Source organism: Trichechus manatus, unplaced genomic scaffold (assembly GCF_000243295.1).
Source record: "Trichechus manatus latirostris isolate Lorelei unplaced genomic scaffold, TriManLat1.0 scaffold00040, whole genome shotgun sequence".
In the NCBI taxonomy this organism is placed as follows: domain Eukaryota; kingdom Metazoa; phylum Chordata; class Mammalia; order Sirenia; family Trichechidae; genus Trichechus; species Trichechus manatus.
Window position 1 is genome coordinate 16,541,976 of NW_004443976.1, and position 20,234 is coordinate 16,562,209.

Genomic DNA, 20,234 nt, shown 5'->3' on the forward strand with positions numbered 1-20,234 from the left:
TCCCTCAGGAAAAAAATGGGGAAATTCCATCTAGACCTTGCTATATTCAAAGAGGAGGACTGCTTTTCTCTTAATTTATTTTCCCAAGAATTCTGTCAATTTCAGATATGACAGGCTGGAAGGGACAAGGTAATGGTGACCCTGGACATTTCAGCTGGGAGCAGAGATAAAAGATTAAGGCGATGCAGGAGGTGTGGTCTGGAAAGTGGGAAAATGTCCACCTGGGCAGCTGGAACTTACCATGGGGCTTTGCACATACAGGGTTTAAAATATTTATGCTGAATAAATAAACTGAGTGAACTGATATCTCCCCTGTTGGGACATTTCTTTACAGGGACTCATGGAGTCAGAAGCTGGGACCAACAGGACAGCTCTTACTGAGTTCATCCTCCTGGGCCTAGTGGAATAAGAAAAGCTGCAATCTCTGGTCTTTGTACTCTTCCTCTTTGCCTACATGGTCACAGTCAAGGGCAACCTCAGCGTCCTGGCAGCCATCTTGGTGGAGCCCAAACTCCACACCCCCATGTACTTCTTCCTGGGAAACCTGTCAGTGCTGGATGTTGGGTGCATCACTGTCACTGTTCCTCCAATGTTGGGTCATCTCCTGTCCCACAAGCGTACAATTTCCTATGATGCCTGCCTCTCACAGCTCTTCTTCTTCCACCTTCTGGGTGGGACGGACTGCTTCCTCTTGACAGCTATGGCCTATGACTGCTTCTTAGCCATCTGCCAGCCCCTCACCTACAGCATCCGCATGAGCCAGGAAGTCCAGAGGCTATTGGGGGCTGTATCTTGGGCTTGTGCCTTCACCAATGCACTGACCCACACAACTGCCCTATCTACTCTCAACTTCTGTGGTCCCAATGAGGTCAATCACTTCTACTGTGACGTACCACAGCTCTTCCAGCTTTCCTGCTCTAGCACCCAACTCAATGAGCTGCTGCTCTTTGCTGTGGGTTTCATAATGGCAGGTACCCCCGTGGTTCTCATCGTCACCTCTTACATCCACATGGCAGCTGCAGTTCTATAAATCAGTTCAGTAGAGGGCAGGAAGAAGGCTTTCTCCACATGTGGTTCCCACCTCACTGTAGTTTGCCTTTTCTATGGGACAGGTATCTTCAACTACATGAGACCAGGTTCAAAGGAGGCTTCAGACAAGGATAAAGGGGTTGGGGTTTTCAGTACTGTCATTAACCCCATGCTGAACCCACTCATCTACAGCCTCAGAAACCCTGATGTTCAGGGTGCTCTATGGCAAGTACTTGTGGGAAGATGATCCCTGACCTGAGAGGTGATAGGGTTCCTCCTCTAACGCTTTTTTTGGACTAGAAAACCAAGATAACCTGTCCATAGACATTTTTTTTTTCCTTGTATTCTGGTTGCTGAAGGTTTGTGTTAAGTGCTTGTCCTACAAGGAAACTCTACCTAGTACATTCATTTATCCTTTCAATAAACATGTACTGAATTACTTCTATGACCCAGACACTCTTTTAGGGCACTGGCTATAGAGGAGTGAGCAAAATACACAAAAGTCTCTGCATTCATGTGGCTTACTTTCTAATAAAGTGAAACAAAATAAATGCAACAAGTATCATCATATATAGCATATCACATGGTAATAAGAGAAAAACAATAAGAGAGGGATATGTAGTTAGGTTCTGCTAAGCCAGCCTCCTGGTCATGTTGTTACCTTGTTTTTGCTGTGCTCACTTTCTGGGTAAACCTCAAGATGAGGAAACACTAGGTTGGAGATATACTGACCTACTGACAAGGGACAGTTAGAGGCATCAATCCCAGGGATGAAATTTATGGATACGCAATTTCTGAAATTCTTTTCTTTTGCTAGATGAGTTTAACCCATTCAATTTTATTGTTATAAGTAAATTTGACCCTAATTTTTTTATGTTATGCATTTTGCTTTCACTGCTTTAAAAACTGTTTCATTAGAAGGTCTCTATTTGTTTTATTTTGTTTTGTATGTGTTTTCTCTAATTTGGAAGACTTGTTCTAGGGTTACCTGTGTAACGATAACTTTCTATATAGTCCCCAAACTCTATGTTTTTAGACAATGTCTATTGACTCCCTAGTATAAGCAATGATAAAATTAATCTATTTCTTTTTATCCCCGTTTCTCTTTCTGCTTTACCACGAAATTTGTTTGATTATATTTTCTTAATCTTTTCCTTTATAATGACTTGTGTACTTATACCTCTGTTACATAATTTATCAGCTTTAATTGATATTTTTAACACTAAGTTATAAAAGATGAGGAAATCAGCACATTTATATTTCTTCTCACTCTTTCTCTCCCACCACCTTCCACTTTCCACTTTCTGTAATTATAGCCATTTTATCTTGTCAGATTTTAAGTACATTTATATTTTATTCTATACCTATAATTTTCACAAATATTTTAGTCTTAGTGTTATAGTTAAACACACTTAAACGTAACCATCAGTTCATACACTGTAGTTTCCCCATTTTCCTCTTTGTTGGTTGACATCTGTTAGCTACTCTTATTTTCTAAAATGGCTAATGTTAACTATATTCCTTGAATTATTGCATTGCATAATTGCCTTTATACCTACAATCATCTGGATAATTATAACATTCTTGCATTACATTTTCTTTCCTTGGATGCACTGCAGGTTTGTTTGTTTTTTTCCATTATATTCTATTTTTAAACATGCCTTTGGAGAGCTAAGAAGCCAGATTAATTTACTTCCTATATAGTTGATATGATCTTTTTTTACCTGGCTACCTGTTCTTTTTTTAAATCACCAATATTTAGCAATATTATAATGGTATCGATCAAGTCTGTATCAATTTTTCCTGGCATAAAGTGTGTCTTTTCAATCTGTAAATTCAGGTACTCTATTGTTTCTAGAAATTTTTTGTTAAATTTTATGTTCAAATAATTGTTCTTTTCCATTATTTTGCTTTCCTTTTGGAGGGGGGGGGGACGCCAATACTACAGATGTTGGATCTCCTTTGTCAATCCATCTATCATTTTCCCTCCTTTTCTATTTCATTGTGCTTATTTTTAATAATCCTGTTTGTTTCTCTATCTGAATTTTTCCCATTGTGCTTTATCTAATTTACTTTCTGTAGTGATTTTACATTTTCCTGAACATTTTTCCTGTCTTCTTCTAGCTCATGTTTCATTTTGCAAAATAAGATATTCAAATAACGAATAAGTACATGAAAAGTTGCTCATCACTCGTCATCAGAGAAATGCAAACTAAAAGCATAGAACAGCTACCACGAGCTTCTCAAAGATTCCATTGTCCCTCTCACCAGTGCATTTCATATTTCCTTAGTAAGGATCTTCCCAGGGAACATAATAAGATGGTGGTTCCTTGGATCTCAGAGAAGACTCTCTGAGTCTTCTGACTCCTTCCCTCAATGTCTTCCAAGGCAATGCTGGCATGTCCATCTCATTTCATGTAGTCCATCATCTTGCCCAAACTTCAGTGAGCCATCTCAGCAGCTTATTAGGACTACCTACAGGCATCCTTGCCAGGATATTAAATCTTGAGTCACGAGAATGTTCTCCAGTGTCAATTAATTCTCCCTATGTAGCCTTACATTTTGCTCCATTCCCACTCCTTCACATGCTCATTCAATAAATAGAGGAACTGAGAGTTTCTGCCAGCGTATATTAGTTGCCTATTGCTGCGCTAACAAATCACCACAACTTTAGTGGTTTAAGACAGAAATTTATTCTCTTACAGTTCCTGAGGCCAGAAGGCTGAAATGAGTCTTACAAGGCTAAAATCAAGGTATTGGCAGTTCAGTTTCATTCTGGAGGCTCCAGACAATAATACATTCCTTGCCTCTTCCAATTTCTAGTGAACGCTGGCATTTCTTGGCTCGCATGAGGTCATATCCCTCCAATCTCTACTTGCCTTTTCCTCTTCTATAGTCAAATTTCCCTCTGCCTCTCTCTTATAAATGCACTTGTGATTATTTTTAGGACCCATTCAGACAATAATACAGGATAACCTCCCCATCTCAAGATCTTTAACTTAATCAAATCTGCAAAGTTCTTTTATCCTTATAAGGTAACATTCACAGGTTCCAGGAATTAGGATGTGGATATCTTTGTGGGCCATTATTCCACCCACAGACAGATGGGACAATTCTTTGCTGCGAGTAACTTATTTTCTCTTGGATCAGAGACAGGATTTCCATTCTCAGACTATGCTAAGACCTGACTCTAGTTATTCTGGAGGCACTAAGGGATAGGTGGGAACAGTTCTTGAGGAGGGCAAGAGGAATCTTATGATGAATCTGCTTCATATGAGGTCTTTGCATGGTCGTCAGGCATAGTGAGGCTGTTCTCCTCCAGCAAGGGGGAAAGTATGCTTCTTCCAGCTAAGTGGATTCAGGGGAAACAGAAGGTTCAACATTTTCACGTCCATCCACTCAAACATTCCCATTCCTGGACTCAGGATCTCTCTCTTTCCTTATTGGATCCCTGATTTTAGCATTGGAGACCTGCCTAAGCTTCATATTCAACCTGCTTTGCAACTTTGCCAACCTTATAATTAAACCCTACACCTAATCTCCAGCACTGTTCGCCTTATGACTGCAAATAATTAATGTCTCTCTAGATGTTGCCATGGAAGTCTTTTGGCAGTCACAACATACACTGAATTGAAAATTGGCAGACCTGAACGGATCATTCTGTTTCTTCAAGTGTTCCAAGGAAGTTTAAAAAAAAAAAAAAACCCATCCTGTATTCGTACAACTCCACAATTCTTGTAACTGTCATGGCTCTCATAACATTAATGTGCCACTGCTAACACGTAACCCAGTGTTTCACCTTCCACTTGTACCTCATTCCAATCCACCACAAGTAAGTCTTAATAATTATAATGCTATTATAATATGCTAGTGTTATCATGAATCCCACTGACCCAAAGCATTGGTCAATGGTCCAGTTCAGAATTCCATCCAGAAAATCTACTTCCTGGGACCACTCCCTGTACCAGCTATCTAGGTTCCCATGAAAGAAGAGCCTGAGAGAAGATACATGTGTACTTCTATTGGGAGATGATCCCAGGAAGCAAGACTGAGGTTATGAAGACAGTGGGAAAGAGAAGGAAGAAATGTCCTGACTGAGGGGTTCATTACCAAAGTCCCTGCTACGAACAGCAGAGATCTAATTGTGCAAGAGCATACAGAATGCTTCTTAAGATTGTCTGAAGAAGGGGTGGCGGGCATCAATCCCTTGGCTTCCATCCTCCATTGTCAAGGTACCCTCTACACTTCCGAGATCCATGTGGGTCAGCCTGAGTAAGTTCCCCCATTGTTCACAGCATCAAAAGAGCCTAGAGAAGACACTACACCCTGTCAGCTAGCAATGAGTGGAAGCCTGCAGGACACTTTCCACCCTAGCCGTGGGTGAAATCAGGAGAAAGTCTGAGTAAATGTTAGCCAGAACATCTGATATGCTTGCTATCATCTATTTCAGAGAACTATTGTGAGCATTGATAGGGATTTCACACTTGTGAAGTTCTGAACACATTTACCATGTACATACAAATACTAATGAATCTTATCCGTTAGTATGGTAGTAGTAATATTGTGAAACCTCTCCTGTCAACTTAATGACTCGTTTCATTTAATCTTCTCAGCAATGCTGGTTGGTGGAGGATATGCTCATTTCACAGATGAGGACACTGAGACTCAAAGGGGTTCAGAAGCTTGTCCAAAGTCGAATAACCAGAAGAACAGGTTTGTCTATTGTGCTTTCCTACTGCACCAGGCTTCCCTGATGAGAGAAAAATTAGTACTCTCTCTCAGGAGAGGAGGTGTTGAGTGAGCAACTAAAGATGGGGATAGGAATCAGAGGACCACACTCCTCAACCTTCCCACATCCTGTGTTCATTATTCTGTGACCTTCACCAGCCTCAATCTCCAAGGGCTTGGTCTAGAAAATTACAGACAGGCAGCTTCCCAGGAGTCCTATTAGCACAGTACAGTCGTTCTACCACCACTTCCAAATCATTACTACATCCCTAAGACATAGTTGCCCACATTAACAAGGCCTGGAGGGACAAAGCACCACATTACTGAGGATTCATTATGAAACTGAGTTTGAAGATAACTACTCCTTTCCTCTCTCCTGGGGACTTCTCCTCATCCCCACGTCCAAGGAAGGCCTGGGAATTGGCTTGTTTTTGCTCAAAGGCCCTGCTTGTGGTTGACATCTGGGAAAGAAAATGCCTCTCTTAGGCAAACCATACCTAGTCCCAACTGCACTTCTAGCTTCCTAAGTGACTTTGAGGATATGGACGAGTCCTCTAGACCTCAGAGATTCCACCATTAAGTGGAGCTTACATCTTCTGCTCTAACTACCTTCCCATAATGCCAGGCTAGAGACAATGCCTTTTTGGGGTAGGTCTAAAGTACCAGAAAGTGTGGGACATCACTGCAGTATTGATGAAGGGCCTGAGTTTTCTACTGTTTCTTTTCCTTGTTTCTCTCCTTATCCATTTCCTATTTCCTGGGAGGCTAATTTCTAATGCCACTAGGGGATAACACGGTAGTGAAGATAGTGAAGATGGCCCTATGATAGAGAAGATAGCAGCATATTTTCCCCTCAGTTTCTTATATATAGTCCTTATATATAGTATATATATACACTTGCTTTCTTGGTGGATAACTGGGTCTGCATAGTTCTTCATCTTCTTTCCTGAGGAAATCTCACCAATTTCTATGCCCATCCCAGGGTGAGTAATATCATGGGTCCTTCCTTTGCTCTTAAAAATCAAAGATGGGGTTTCCATTACCATTGGTTCAAACCAAAGTTTATACATGGTGCAACTGATGCTTCTGAAGAGAAGAACTATTCATGGGAAGAGCTAGGACTACAACCAGGAGATCCTAACTATTTATTGTTGGTTTCATAATGGCAGGCATCTTTCTGGTTCTCATCATAATTTCTTACATCCATGATGCTGCTGTAGTTCTACAAATCTGTTCAGTGGAGGGCAGGAAGAAGGCTTTCTCCACATATGGCTCCCACCTCACTGCAGTTTGCCTCTTCTGTGGGACAGGTATCTTCAACTACATGTGTCTAAGTTCAGTGGAGGCTTCAGACAAGGATAAAGGGGTTGAGGTTTTCAACACTGTTATCAAGCTTATGCTGAACCCACTCATCTACAGCCTCAGAAACCCTGATGTTATGTGGCAGATACTTGTGGGAAGATGGCTCCTGTCTGGAGGGGCAATTGAGTCCCTCCTTTCATGTCTTTCTTGGACTATTGAATGTTTCCTATGAGGTCAGGTCTGCACCAAGTTTTTTATCTCCTAATGCCTAAAGACTGAGTTACGTGTTTGTCCTGTAAGGAAACTATAAACCCTGTCTTGTTCATTCATTCATTCATTCACTCATTCATTCATTCATTCAACAAGTATGTATTGAATTACCTCTATTTCCCAGATACTCCTCAAAAGCACTGTTAAACAAAAAAATAGACAAAAGTCTCTGCACTCATGCAACTCACATTCTAATGAAGGGATACAAAATAAATGCAAAATAAATAATATGCATCATATATCATATTGCATGGTGATAAGAGAAAAACAATTAAGATGGGGGATACGAGATTAGGTTTTGCCAAGCATCTAACAACAACAGCTACATCAACTCTTTACTACTGGAAGCTGAGTCATCAACATCTTTAAGACTAACCAGACTTGAGAACCAATTTAGAAAACTGATGTTTACAATTTTGTTTCTCTAGAACCACTCTCGATACCAAATGTCTTAGGCTAGGTTCTCTAGAGAAGCAAAACCAGTGAAGCAAATACACATATATAAATAGAGAGAGAGATTTATATCAAGAAAACGGCTCACTCAGTTGTAAAGGCTGGAAAGTCCCAAATCCATGGGTCAGGCATCAGGCTGGAGGCTTCTCTTGACTCAGGTAGCTGCAGGGGCTGAAGAATCCAAGATCAGCAGGTAAGACAGCAGGCTGTTGGCTCAAGTCCCAAGAACTGGAGGTCAGATGATGACAAGCCTAATGCAGGACCCAGAACAGAGCAAAAGCCAGCGAGCTTTACCAGCAAGTCCATATATATGGGATGCAGCCCACATCCCCAAGGAAACTCCCTTTCAACAGATTGGCAGCTCATAGCAGATCTCATGAAGGAAGTGATTACTTAGATCATCATAGCTGTGATTACATCATTACATAACTGCCAAACTACATCACAACTGCCAAATCACTGAGAATCATGGCCCAGCCAAGTTGACACACAACCTTAACCATCACGAGTAGTCTGAATGAATATAAAGTCCTCTTCACTTTTTCCCAAGGCTGAACACATCAGAAAATATTTTGAGAGCCTACCACCTCCCTTTCTACCACTCCATCTACCATAAGCATTTAACACTGGCCCAAGCAATCTTATCGATTACTCCAGAAGATTCTCAGATATAGGCATCACTTCCTTCTCAATATTTATCCCAAACTCTTGTCGGTGCTTTCCTTGGAAATGATTTCCTGTGCTCTCTCTCCTCTGAAGAAGCCAGAGGGTTTCTTTAACAAGTGGGAAATTGTGTTTCCTTTTGGGGTTTCTCTTGTTTCCCCAAATGCAAACATCTTTATTAAAATATTTTTCAGAAATGTTACACATGATGATGACACTGGTTGCATTCTATTTGGCATACTGCCCAGTGGATAGATGGATGTTTATTATATTATTCTTTATACCTTGTAAACACACACACACACACGTATATATATATTCTTTGTAAAATATTAAATATTTCATAATATTTAAATTAAATTTTTAAATGGCGACCCGATAACAATATAACAGTCAAAATGCACAAAGGACAGAATATATATACATTCAGTCAGAGTTAAGACCAACTCTCAGGTGGAAACGTAGAAACTGAACAATGCACAAGGACCATTTAACAAAAATTTCATGAGAACAATTAAAAAAAGAAATGCAGATGACCATCAAATAAGAGGAAAATGTTCAATATCACTACATCAGAGCAATTCATATTTTGATTTTAATAAACAATAATGGAATAAATTTTTTATCTATATTATAAACAAAAAAGTATTAAAATGATAACATAAAATGTTGGTTAGTTCATGGGGAAATTGTCATTGTTCCAGATAGCCTTAAGTTAGTTAAAGCAATAAGACAGGGGCTCCTGAAACTGAGAACTAGGGGCTCAAAACCAGAGGTAGTATTAAAGAAATACCTTCTTAAAAAAAAATTGTACTCTAACAAAAATATAGAAGACCTTCCTTGTTTCCACCTGCCTTCTTCCTGTCAGTTGCAGACTGGATATCACCTTTTTACACTAATACTGCAGCCTTGGGGAAGATGCGTGGCCTCAGGGTCCATTGTGGTCATTTGCTTTCAGTTGAGCTCAACACATCTTGGTCTTCTTCTCCTCAGGACATGTAACCATAGCTTAGGTGTTAGACATTTTCACTAATCTATGGGGAAAATGCCTCAATGCCCTGCAGTAGCAACAGTTTGTCACAATCTGACACAACTCCAAGGGTCAAATTAAGCACTATTTTTCCTTTTTTTTTTTTAAAATCTTAGTCATCCCAGTGGAGGTGAAGTTGTATCTCACTGTGGTTTTGAGTTGCACCTCCCTATCAGAATGGTTAATGATGTTGAGCATTATTTTCATGTGTTTGTCGGCCATTTGTACATCTTCTTTGGTGAAACGTCTACACAAATCTTTGTTCAATTTTTTTAATTGGGTTATTTGCCTTTTCATTGTTAAATTGTATGAGTTCTTTATCTATTCTGAAAATTAAACAAAAATGTCGGTGAGGATGTGGAGAAATTGGAACCCTCATCCATTATGGTGGGAATGTAAAATGGTACGACCACTGTGGAAAACAGTTTGGTGATTCCGCAAAAACTTGAACATAGAATTACCATAAGACTCGTTGCCTTTAAGTCAATTCACACTCATACTGACCCTATAGTACAGAGTAGAACTGCCCCATAGGGTTTCCAAGGAGCGACTGGTGGGTTTGAACTGCTGACCTTTTGGTTAGTAGCCAAGCTCTTAACCACTGTGCCACCAGGGCTTCAATGGCCCAGCAATTCCACTCCTAGATACATACTCAAGGGACTTGAAAGAAACAACACATATATGCACCAAAGTTCATTGCAGTACTATTCACAATAGTCAAAAGGCAAAACAACCTAAATGCCCATCAACAGATAAATAGATAAACAAAATGGTACATACATACAATGCACTATAGTTGTTGTTGTTAGGTGCCATGGAGTGGGTTCCAACTCATAGCGACCCCATCTATGTACAACAGAATGAAACACTGCCTGATCCTACGCCGTCTTCATAATCTTTGCTATGCTTGAGCCCATCATTGCAGCCACTGTGTCAATCCATCTTGTCTAGGGTCTTCCTCTCTTTTGCTGACCCTCTACTTTACCAAGCATGATGTCCTTCTCCAGGGACCGGTCCCTTCTGATAATATGTCCAATGTATATGAGACAGTCTCACCATCCTCGCTTCTAAGGAGCATTCTGGCTGCACTTCCTGCAGGACAGATTTGCTCATTCTTCTGGCAGTCCATGGTATATTCAGTATTCTTTACCAACACCATCATTCAAAGGCATGAGTTCTCCTTTGGTCTTCCTTATTCATTGTCCAGCTTCCTCATGCATATGAGGCAGTTGAAAATATCATGGCATGAGTCAGGCACACTTAGTCCTCAAAGTGACACCTTTGCTTTTTAATATTTTAAAGAGGTCTTTTGCAGCAGATTTGCCCATTGCTTGATTTCTTGACAATGCACTATTACTCAGTCATAAAGAGAATGAAGTCCTGGTATCTGCTAAAACATGGATGAACCTTGAAAACTTTATACTGAGTGAAATATGTAACACACAAAAGGGCAAATAGTGTATGATCCCACTTAGGTGAAACATCTAGAATAGGCAAACATATAGAGATCAAAGTCTATTAGTGGTGTTGTAGAGAAAACTTGCACACTGTTTCAAGTTAAAATAGAAAGGTTTATTAAAGGTTTAAAACAATTGCAATTGGGGAACGACGTAGCCCATTGAGAATGGAACCAGGTAGTCCCAGGGCAATTTTGTTATACAAATATTCTTATGGGGTAAAAAGAAGAACCAAACCATAGGGAGGACAATTACAGGAAAATCAATGAATATTATAATAACCACACTCTGAGTGGTAACTGATTATTAATAGTCATTACAGATAGTTTCACAGGATACTTACAACATGGTCACAAGATGCTTACACGTGTTTTCTTGCAAAAATACCTTGTTGGCAACAGCACCCAGACAACACTCTTCCTAAGTACGTGTATTTCGAGGGGTGCAGATGGTCATTTGGTCAAGATCCCTTGGGTCATATGGTTGCACATCCTGGTTTTGATCACCGAAGAAAAACATGTTTTTCCTCAAAAAACATAGCTGTTAGTCTAGAATCCAGATTAAAATTAGACAGCATTGAGACGGGCAATCACCAGATGGCGGCCAGACTACACATTATGATTTCCTCATTCTAGTTCCAAGAGAAACCGCGAGAGTGAAAAATAAGCGGCTGGGGGCAAATACCAGACAAAAATAGTCTGAGGTGCCCGCGCAGGCACAGAACAACGCCCGCATGCGCAAAGAACCTCAACTTGTCCTCCCGGTGACTTATCACAGAGATGTTGCCGACACGGGGGCTGGGAGGAGCTAAGCTGCCATTTTCCTTCGCCAACGGCAATTTTCTGAACCCTGAACCCCAGTGCGGATGCGCCGACCCGATTACATCGCTCATGTCATAGACGTTGTCCACCAATCCTGATACACCGTTCCTGAACACGCCCTGAAGAAGAGCCTCCTACTCTGTTTTCCTCCCCATATAAACCCCTGTGCCTGCTAATTGGAGAGCCATTTTGGCCACAGGTCCTGGTGTGCTTCTTTGCTTGGCTTTCACCAGACTCGTGTCTCAGTGTGTGGCCGAGCGAGACCTGGAGGTCCAGTAACAGCATGGTCTGCATATTCTGCCTCCGTCTCACTGACTGCACTGAAAGTTGTCTCTTCCAGGGGCAGGGAGAGTCATTGTTTAGGAAGCGTTGAGTATCTGTTCATAGTGACGGAAACTTTGGCTGGAGATGGTTGTACGTGATTGATGTAATTGGTGTCTCTGAATTATACATAAAAAAAAAAATGTTGAATTGGCAAACGTTGTGACTATATATAAACCCACTGCATTGAGTTGATTTTAACTCACAGCGATCCGATAGGACAGAGTAGAACTGCCATGTAGGGTTTCTAAGGCTGTAATCTTTAGGAAAGTTAACTGCCACATCTTCCTCCCACAGAGTGGCTGGTGGGTTTGAACTGCTGACCTTTCAGTTAGCAGCCCAGTGCTTTAACCACTGTGCCATCAGGGCTTCTCTGTCTCTGTCTCTCTGACTCTGTTTCTGTCTCTGTCTATATATGTATATTTATATAAAACCTCCCCACCCCCCCAAAAAAAAAAAAACAACAACTAAACCCACTGCCGTTTGAGTCAATTCCGACTCATAGCAACCCTATAGGACAGAGTGGAACTGCTTACATAGGGTTTCCAAAGCTGTAAATCTTTATAGAAGCAGACTGCCACATCTTTCTCCCCCAGAGCCCTGGTGGGTTCGAACCACCGACCTTTTGTTTAGCAGCCAAGCACTTTAACCACTGTGCCACCAGTGAGCCTTAAAAAAAATCAAGGTAAAGAACAATGTAAAAAAAAAGTTATATTTATTGGGGTAAAGAAGACAAAGAAGAAAGCAGAGGCCCTGGCTGTCAATTCCCCTCTTTTTCACCTCCTTTGTTCAAGGCAGGGTACTCCACAGTCCTCCCTTCTGGATGGACATAGAGGAAGTGACTCCTTGTGGACCCCCACCATCCTACTAGGCAGGGTATGATACACCCCCTGCAGCAGCAGCAGCCTGGGACCAGTCCCTCCTTTTCTAGTGCCATCCTCTGGTTCTGACGGGAGATGGGCAGGCTTCTTCCTCTGGGTCATAGCTCACCCCAGGTTGAAATGTCAGAGGGTACGGCTTATTTTTTACTGGTTCTCTGCTTTTTTTTTTTTTAAGATACCAGAAACCCAGTCCAACTCCCCTGTTTAGTACCATGTTCACTAGAGCAATGTTGCTAAAGAAGCACAGTGTTAACTTTTGCTTATTGTCCTTGAAAGTTCCTGGAGTTTCCTGTCCTTCACCGTCTGGCAAAGCAAATTGTAGATTGGTACAAACTTTGTGGAGGGCTCTTTGAGGAAAATGTATCAAAGGCCCTGTAAATAAAAACTTCTGGCCTAGGAATTCAACTTCAGGAGTTTCCCCTGAGGAAATAATCAGAGAAGTGAAAAAAAGATGTACATACAAAACATTTACCGCCATGTTGCACACCGTGGGAAAGACTGAAAACAACTAAATATTGGATAGAAAATTTTTTTAAAAGAAATTGTGATATATTCATTAAATTGAATACTGGAATACTACACAGACATTCAGTAATAATGTAGTTGAGTAGTAACATGGAAAGATGATACTATTGTTAAGTAAAAACAGAAAAGTTTCAAAACAATTTGAATTCATTTTGAAAAGACATGTATTTAACAGAGACCAAAGTTTAGAATTTATACCAAATGCAAATAGTAGTTGTCTTTGGATGGTGAAAATACAGGTGATTTGGCTAATTTGTAATACTAATATTTCTACAACAAATGGATATTGTTTAATAAAAATAATTAAAGTTAAAATGAATAAACATTTAATGGCATCTCATTAACCACAGAATATACTCCAAGCTCCTTAACATGGCGTTGGCGGCCGTTTAAAATCTCTCCCCATCTACCTTGTCAGCTTCATCCCTCTCTGCTTCTTGTCTTACAAAAAACACTCAACTAGGAAGTTCCTCTCACACCTCAGACTTTTCTGCCTTTGCCCAACTGTCTCTGCTTAATAACAATAGCGCTTACTATGGGCCAGCCACTCGGCTAAGGGCTTTCACATATTATCTCACTGAATTCTCAACAGCAACTCCAGAGGTAGGTAAATGATGCTATTAAACCAGTTGCCGTCAAGTGGACTCACGGTGGCCCCATGTGTGTCAGAGTAGAACTGTGCTGCACAGGGTTTTCAATGACTGATTTTTCAGAAATAGATCACCAGGCCTGTCTTCTGAGGCACCTCTGGGTAGACTCAAACCGGCAAGCTCTCTCAGTTTACAGATGAGAAAACAAGGTGAGAAATGAGGTGACTTTCAAGAATACACTAGTGACAGGTACAGCTGGAATATCATCCCAGGCTGTTTCCTCCCAAAATGTGTGCACCCACCTCTAGACCATTCCCCCCCACCCAGGAATGGCCTTTCCTTGCCCTGCCTGCTTTTCCGGGGTGACGCTGCTGCATTCTATAAGCCTCAGTGGTCACCACATCAAGCAAGCCTTCCTAAACCTTCCACCATTAACAAGCCAGGCCAGGCTTTCCTCCTTTGTACTCCCCTAATGTCCTGTCCAGAGCAAACCATTGCAGGCATGACATTGCATTGCAATTGCCTTCTTCTCCAATAGACTGTGAGCTCCTGATTCATCTCTGCAACCCAGTTTGAGGTCCCTACTAGGAACTCAGACAATATGAATTGAATGAATGAATATCAAATCAATTCAATTCCACCTGTCCTTCAAAGTGGAGTCAAATGCTACCTATGCTAAGTCGTCTATCTGCAAATGATCTCTCCTTCTTTCAAATCACCAGAGCCCAATGATTATCATTGCCATAATCTATTGCATTTTTATGGGACTTGCTGAACCTAAGCAGAGACGAGACCTGTGGGTCTCACACAATAACCACCTCCTCCTCCCCTACTGTTCCTCTCCCACCCCGACTCAGAGCAAGGATTGATATGCCCAAGGGTTTTGTTTTGGACGGAGGATGGAGTGATTGTATGCAGGGAAGATGGAAGGTGAGGAGTCACAGAAATTAAAGATAGTACGGGCCGCCCAGAGGCAAGATCTGACTTCCCACAGAAAGAAGGAATGCAGGAGAAAGGTACAGGCAATATTGCTTTGGGGCTGGAAGGACAAAAAGCAACACAGAGGAAAGGAGAGGGACATTCTTGCAATTTCTGCCTGGACCACAAGATCTGTGTCCAGATGGAGTGTGGGTCAGCATTGAAGCAGCGGGAGCTGTGCCCAGCAGAGCCTCAGGAAAGGGGCACTCTCACCCAGGGCACTTTCTCCAAATGGCTTTCAGGCAACAGGCTTCATAGAGAAGGCCAGAGCTCAGGAAACTTGAGTGCACATGTGCTAAAGAACATGTGAGACAACCCAAAATATAACCCATTGCCTACAAGTCAGTTCCAGCTCATGGCAACCCCACGTTTTTTAGAGTAGGACTGCCCTCCATAGGGTTTTCAAGGCTGTGACCTTTCAGAAGCATATCACCAGGACTTTCTTCCGCAGTGCTGCCGGGTGGGTTTGAACCACCAACCTTTTGTTTAGTGACCGAGTGCAAACCCTTTGCTTTACCCAGGAACATTTCCCAAAACATAAATGGGTATATTTTTTATCTCTCTTTCTTTTAATTGTTGTAAAAATATAGGTAACACAACATTAGCCAATTCAACATTTTTCACTTGTACAATTCACTGAAACCCATTACACCAATCATACTGTAAAACCATCACCAATATCCATTGCCATAATAACTGGGTGTATTTTGATAAGGTGGTCCTATGGTCAAGCAAGTTGAAAGATTTGATCCTGTGGAATTCTGGTAAAAGTATTAAAACTCTTTGCAGTCGAGTCGGTTATTATTTATTGCCAGGGCAGGTGAGGTCCAGGGGACATTAGGTTATGTGTACATGTCTTTTCTTCACTGCAGATCTATAAACTCATTCTGAGCTGGATCTATGGCCTAACCACTCCTGTGAACTCCACAAGCTAATGCTTTGCACATGGTGGTGGGAATTCCTGGTCTCCATTTCAATGCCCTCTTTCCAAAATTACTCTTATGTCAACTTCTGAAAAGCTTTCCCAAGGAAGAGTTTTCCTAGAGCCCTATGCATGTCCTTGTTCCTCAGGCTGTAGATGAAAGGGTTCATCATGGGTGTCACCATGGCGTACATCACTGTGGCCACCGAGTCCTTCTTGGAGTAGGTGTGGAGGGGCTGCAGATATACCATACCAAGTGTCCCATAGAAAAGAAAGACCACAGCCAGATGGGAAGCACAAGTCGAGAAGGCTTTGTACTTTCCAGTGACTGAAGGTATTCGGAGGATGGCTCTGACAATCCTGACATAGGAGACAATCATGAACCCTAAGGGAGTGAGGAAGATGAAGCAGCCGGTGGCAATCAGCACTGTGTGATTGACCTGGATGCTAACACACGCAAGCCTCAGCAGGACATACATCTCACAGAAGATGTAGTGGATCTCCTGGGACCCACAGAAGGTCACTCTGGTCATGAGGAGGGTATGGATGAGGCCATAGAGGACAGAGAAGACCCAACACAAGGCCAGGAGCAGGATACAGAGGCCAGGGCTCACGGCTGTGGCGTAGTAGAGGGGGCGGCAGATGGCCACATAGCGGTCATAGGCCATTGCAGCCAGGATGAGGTTGTCTAGAGCCACCAAGGAGACCAAGAAGTAGAGCTGTGTCAGGCACCCCGTGTAGGAGATGGCTTTGTTCTGAGACTGAAGGTTCACCAGCATCTTGGGGATTGTGTTGGTGACAAAGAAAAGGTCGGTGAAGGAGAGGTTGGCCAGGAAAAAGTACATGGGAGTGTGCAGGCGGGAGTCAGAGCCGATGGCCAGGATGATGAGCACATTTCCCACCACCGTGACCAGGTACATGGACAGGAACATCCAAAACAGGATTCGCTGCTGCTCGGGCTTCTCCGAGAGCCCAACAAGCAGGAACTCAAAGGCCCCAGTCTGGTTGTCTCCATACATGTTCCCCAACAGTCTGCAACATTAGCACCAGCAAATGTTTACCAAGTGCCCTCAATTGAATAAGGACATTCAGATAAACCAAATCAAATTTTCTTAGAATTAAAAATGTCTTAAACTAGACTTTATAATTTTTCATGTAAGCAAGAAAATAACATACACAAAAACATAAAATGGAAGTTCTTTATGCAACTTACTCATTAAAATCAACTTCTAATCTTGCATACTCTATATTAGAGGATTAACGTCTATGTTTTATTCTTAATCCTATCATAATCTTATTTTACAATACCTGCAGAAGTGTTTAAAGATTATGCATTGCCTGTACATGTTATGAGATTTTATAGATCTTACAATGATATTTAAAACAGGTGTATGCATTCTAAGAAATGGATATTGTATAATTGAACAAAGGGGGAAAAGGAAAAATATGGGAAAGGAGACAGAAAAATTGCCATTATTTGCTGATATGATGATGTATTTGGAAAACCAAAGAGAATTAACTGGAACACTATTAGATATAAAAAGAGAACTCGGTAAGGTGGCCAATTATAAAATGCTTAGAACCAAAACTAATAATGTTCCCAGTAAGCCTTAGCACAGTGATTAAGGCTGTCCTGTCAGAATGTTTGAAGCCAAGCCTGAGCTCTGCCGTTTACGAGCTGTGAAACCTCCAGCAGGTTACCTAAGCTCTTTGAGACTTGGTTTCTTTATGTGAAAACTGGATTTAGGTGAGGATAAAATTAAAGTAATAAAGTACTTAACACAAAGAGTGACTTGCAGTGACCACTCACTAAATATTGCTTATTCTTATAATCTGTAAACAATAATCAGAAATAATAAGGCTAAAATATAATGGAAAACAATCCCATCCACATTATCAATAATCTAATCTAAACCTTAAGACGTTAACAAGAATCAGGCAGAAACTTCAAATTCTTCAGAGGGGTGTCAGATAAACATTTATAAATGGATATAATAGGTATTCTAGGTAGAAAGATGAAATATTGCAAATGTGCATAGTCTTCTGAATTGATGTAAAATGTAACCTATTCAAACTAACAATCCTAACTGTTTTGTGGAAACAAAAACTCTTCTATATTTCATCTAAAAGTAAGCTTGAAAATAAACTAGCAAAATGTTGAAAAAGAAAGTAAAAAGGGAACACTTGGGGCAGTGGTAATTCAGTGGTAGAATTCTCACCTTCCATGCAGCAGACTCGGGTTCGATTCCTGACCAATGAACCACAAGTGCAGCTGCCACCCATCTGTCAGTGGAGGATTGCGTATTGCTATGATGCTGAACAAGTTTCAGCAGAGCTTCCAGACTAAGATAAACTAGGAAGAAAGTTCTGGCAATCTACTTTCAAAAAATCAGCCAGTGAAAACCCTATGAATCACTTCGGTCAAATCCCTTTGTGCATGGGGCTGCCATGAGTTGGGGGCCAACTCAACAGCAGCTAACAACAAGGGGACAATTGCTGCCAAATATCAAGAACTCTAAAACAGCAAGGTACTAGTGCTAGAACGGGCAGATCAATAGAGCAGGATAGAATCTTCAGAAACAGACCCATGTACATGTGGGATTTAGTGGATTCTTCTGGTAGAACTTTAAATCAGCAGGCAAAGTTTGCATTATTCAATAAATGGCATTGGGAGAGCTGTCTAATTATTTGATGAAAAGGTTAGATCATTATTTTGTATCTTACCAAAGACATTTCAAACGCATTAAAGAATAAAACAGTTTATCGTGTCTTTTTTTCTTTTTGAAAACCTAATATATGTGGAATAAAAATTTTTTTAATCCAAAAAATAAAAGAGAACATATAAATAGATTAGATTTAATTCCACCATGTAGAGATGGATACCCACTGTTTAAATTTTGGTGTCTTTTCAGTTGAGAAGTGAAGAATAAGAAGAGCCAGTCTTGTGAAGTGCTGAGCAAAGAGTATCGCAGAGAGAGTTGCAGGTGCAAAGGCTCTGAGGTGGGAAAGCTCTTGTTGTGTTTAAGGAACTACACTGGCCAGTATGGCTGGAGTGAAAAGGACAGTGGTGAGTTATGAGGTTGTGCAGTAAGTAGGAGCGAGGTCCTAGAGAGCCTTGTTCAGGTTTTTAAATGTTACTCTAAGTGCAAAAGAGCCTTAAAGGGTTTTAGGTAGAAGAGGGTGTATACATTAAGCAACTCCTCTATTTGCATTTTGTCTTGTATTTGTATTTTTAAAATCATGTATGGCTGTTGCATTTTTAATCAGAAGTTTTTTCAGTGCCTATCAAGATATATTATACAAACAGTCACCGCCGTAACCCATTGCCGTCGAGTTGATTCTGACTCCCAGTGACCCTATAGGGTTTCCAAGGCTGTAAATCTCTACAGAAGCAGACTGCCACATCTTTCTCCCTCACAGCTGCTCGTGGTTTCGAACCACCGACGTTTTGGTTAGCAGTCGATCACTTTAAATTATATGAATAGCTTTCCTAATACTGAAGCATACTTGCATTTCTGGTGTAAATTACTGAAATGGATTTGCTAATGTTTTATTTAGGTTTTTGTAGTCATATTTGTAAATGAGGTTGGTCTACAGTTTCTTTTTTGTGTGTGCCATTCTTATCAACGTTTTGGTATGATCTGGCTTGCGTTAGGTTCCATATTAAACTTATACTCACTCGTCAATTTCTAGTATTTGGAATTTGTTTACATTTCTTCAATAGCTTATGATACAAAATTTTAAAGATATTCTACGGATTTTTTTTATAAATAAAAATAGCACTATACTATATTGCAATCTGTTGGTTATAAACAAAAAATTTCCCGTATGAATAATTCAAGCAATGCAGACAAATTTTAATAGAAAATAAATAGCATCCCAAATTCTGCTACAGCAACCCTGGTAACATCCTGGGGAACACACCTCCAGTTTTTCATTCACTCATTTTATTCCCTCAGCAATGTGCTGGGGAACATTCTCCAGGTCAGTGTTTTCATTTATTACCTAGATTTTTCTTGGAGAATGTCCTTGTGTTTCTGCCTGTGTAATTTTTTTCTTTAATCTTAAAATTTAAAAATTTACCAAGCTCTATTCAATGGTTTTTTTTCCCCTCACTGATTTACCTGGTGAAGAGTGCATTTTTCAATTTAAGTTATGTGTCCCTAGATTGTGAACCATTGTCATAGGGCAACATTTGTAGTAACTGTTAAATGAGAAACTATTTTGTTCTGTAAGCCTTCATCTTAAGTGAGAATAACAGCAC

At 40.8% G+C, this 20,234-nt stretch overlaps 2 protein-coding genes across 2 annotated transcripts; one reads left to right on the forward strand and one right to left on the reverse strand.

Moving 5' to 3' along the window:
• The first annotated feature begins 328 nt into the window (after nt 1–328).
• Nucleotides 329–1,288, forward strand: LOC101357291 (olfactory receptor 3A2). The gene is given in 1 exon segment (XM_012555529.1): nt 329–1,288. A coding segment is annotated over 1 exon segment (948 nt). The 5' UTR covers nt 329–340.
• Nucleotides 1,289–15,954: 14,666 nt separating this feature from the next.
• LOC101357553 (olfactory receptor 1D2) lies at nt 15,955–17,004 on the reverse strand. Its single transcript, XM_004376137.2, has one exon. It carries the CDS (start codon nt 16,987–16,989, stop codon nt 16,048–16,050), a length of 942 nt encoding a protein of 313 aa, XP_004376194.1. The 5' UTR covers nt 16,990–17,004; the 3' UTR covers nt 15,955–16,047.
• Between the last annotated feature and the right edge of the window lie 3,230 nt (nt 17,005–20,234).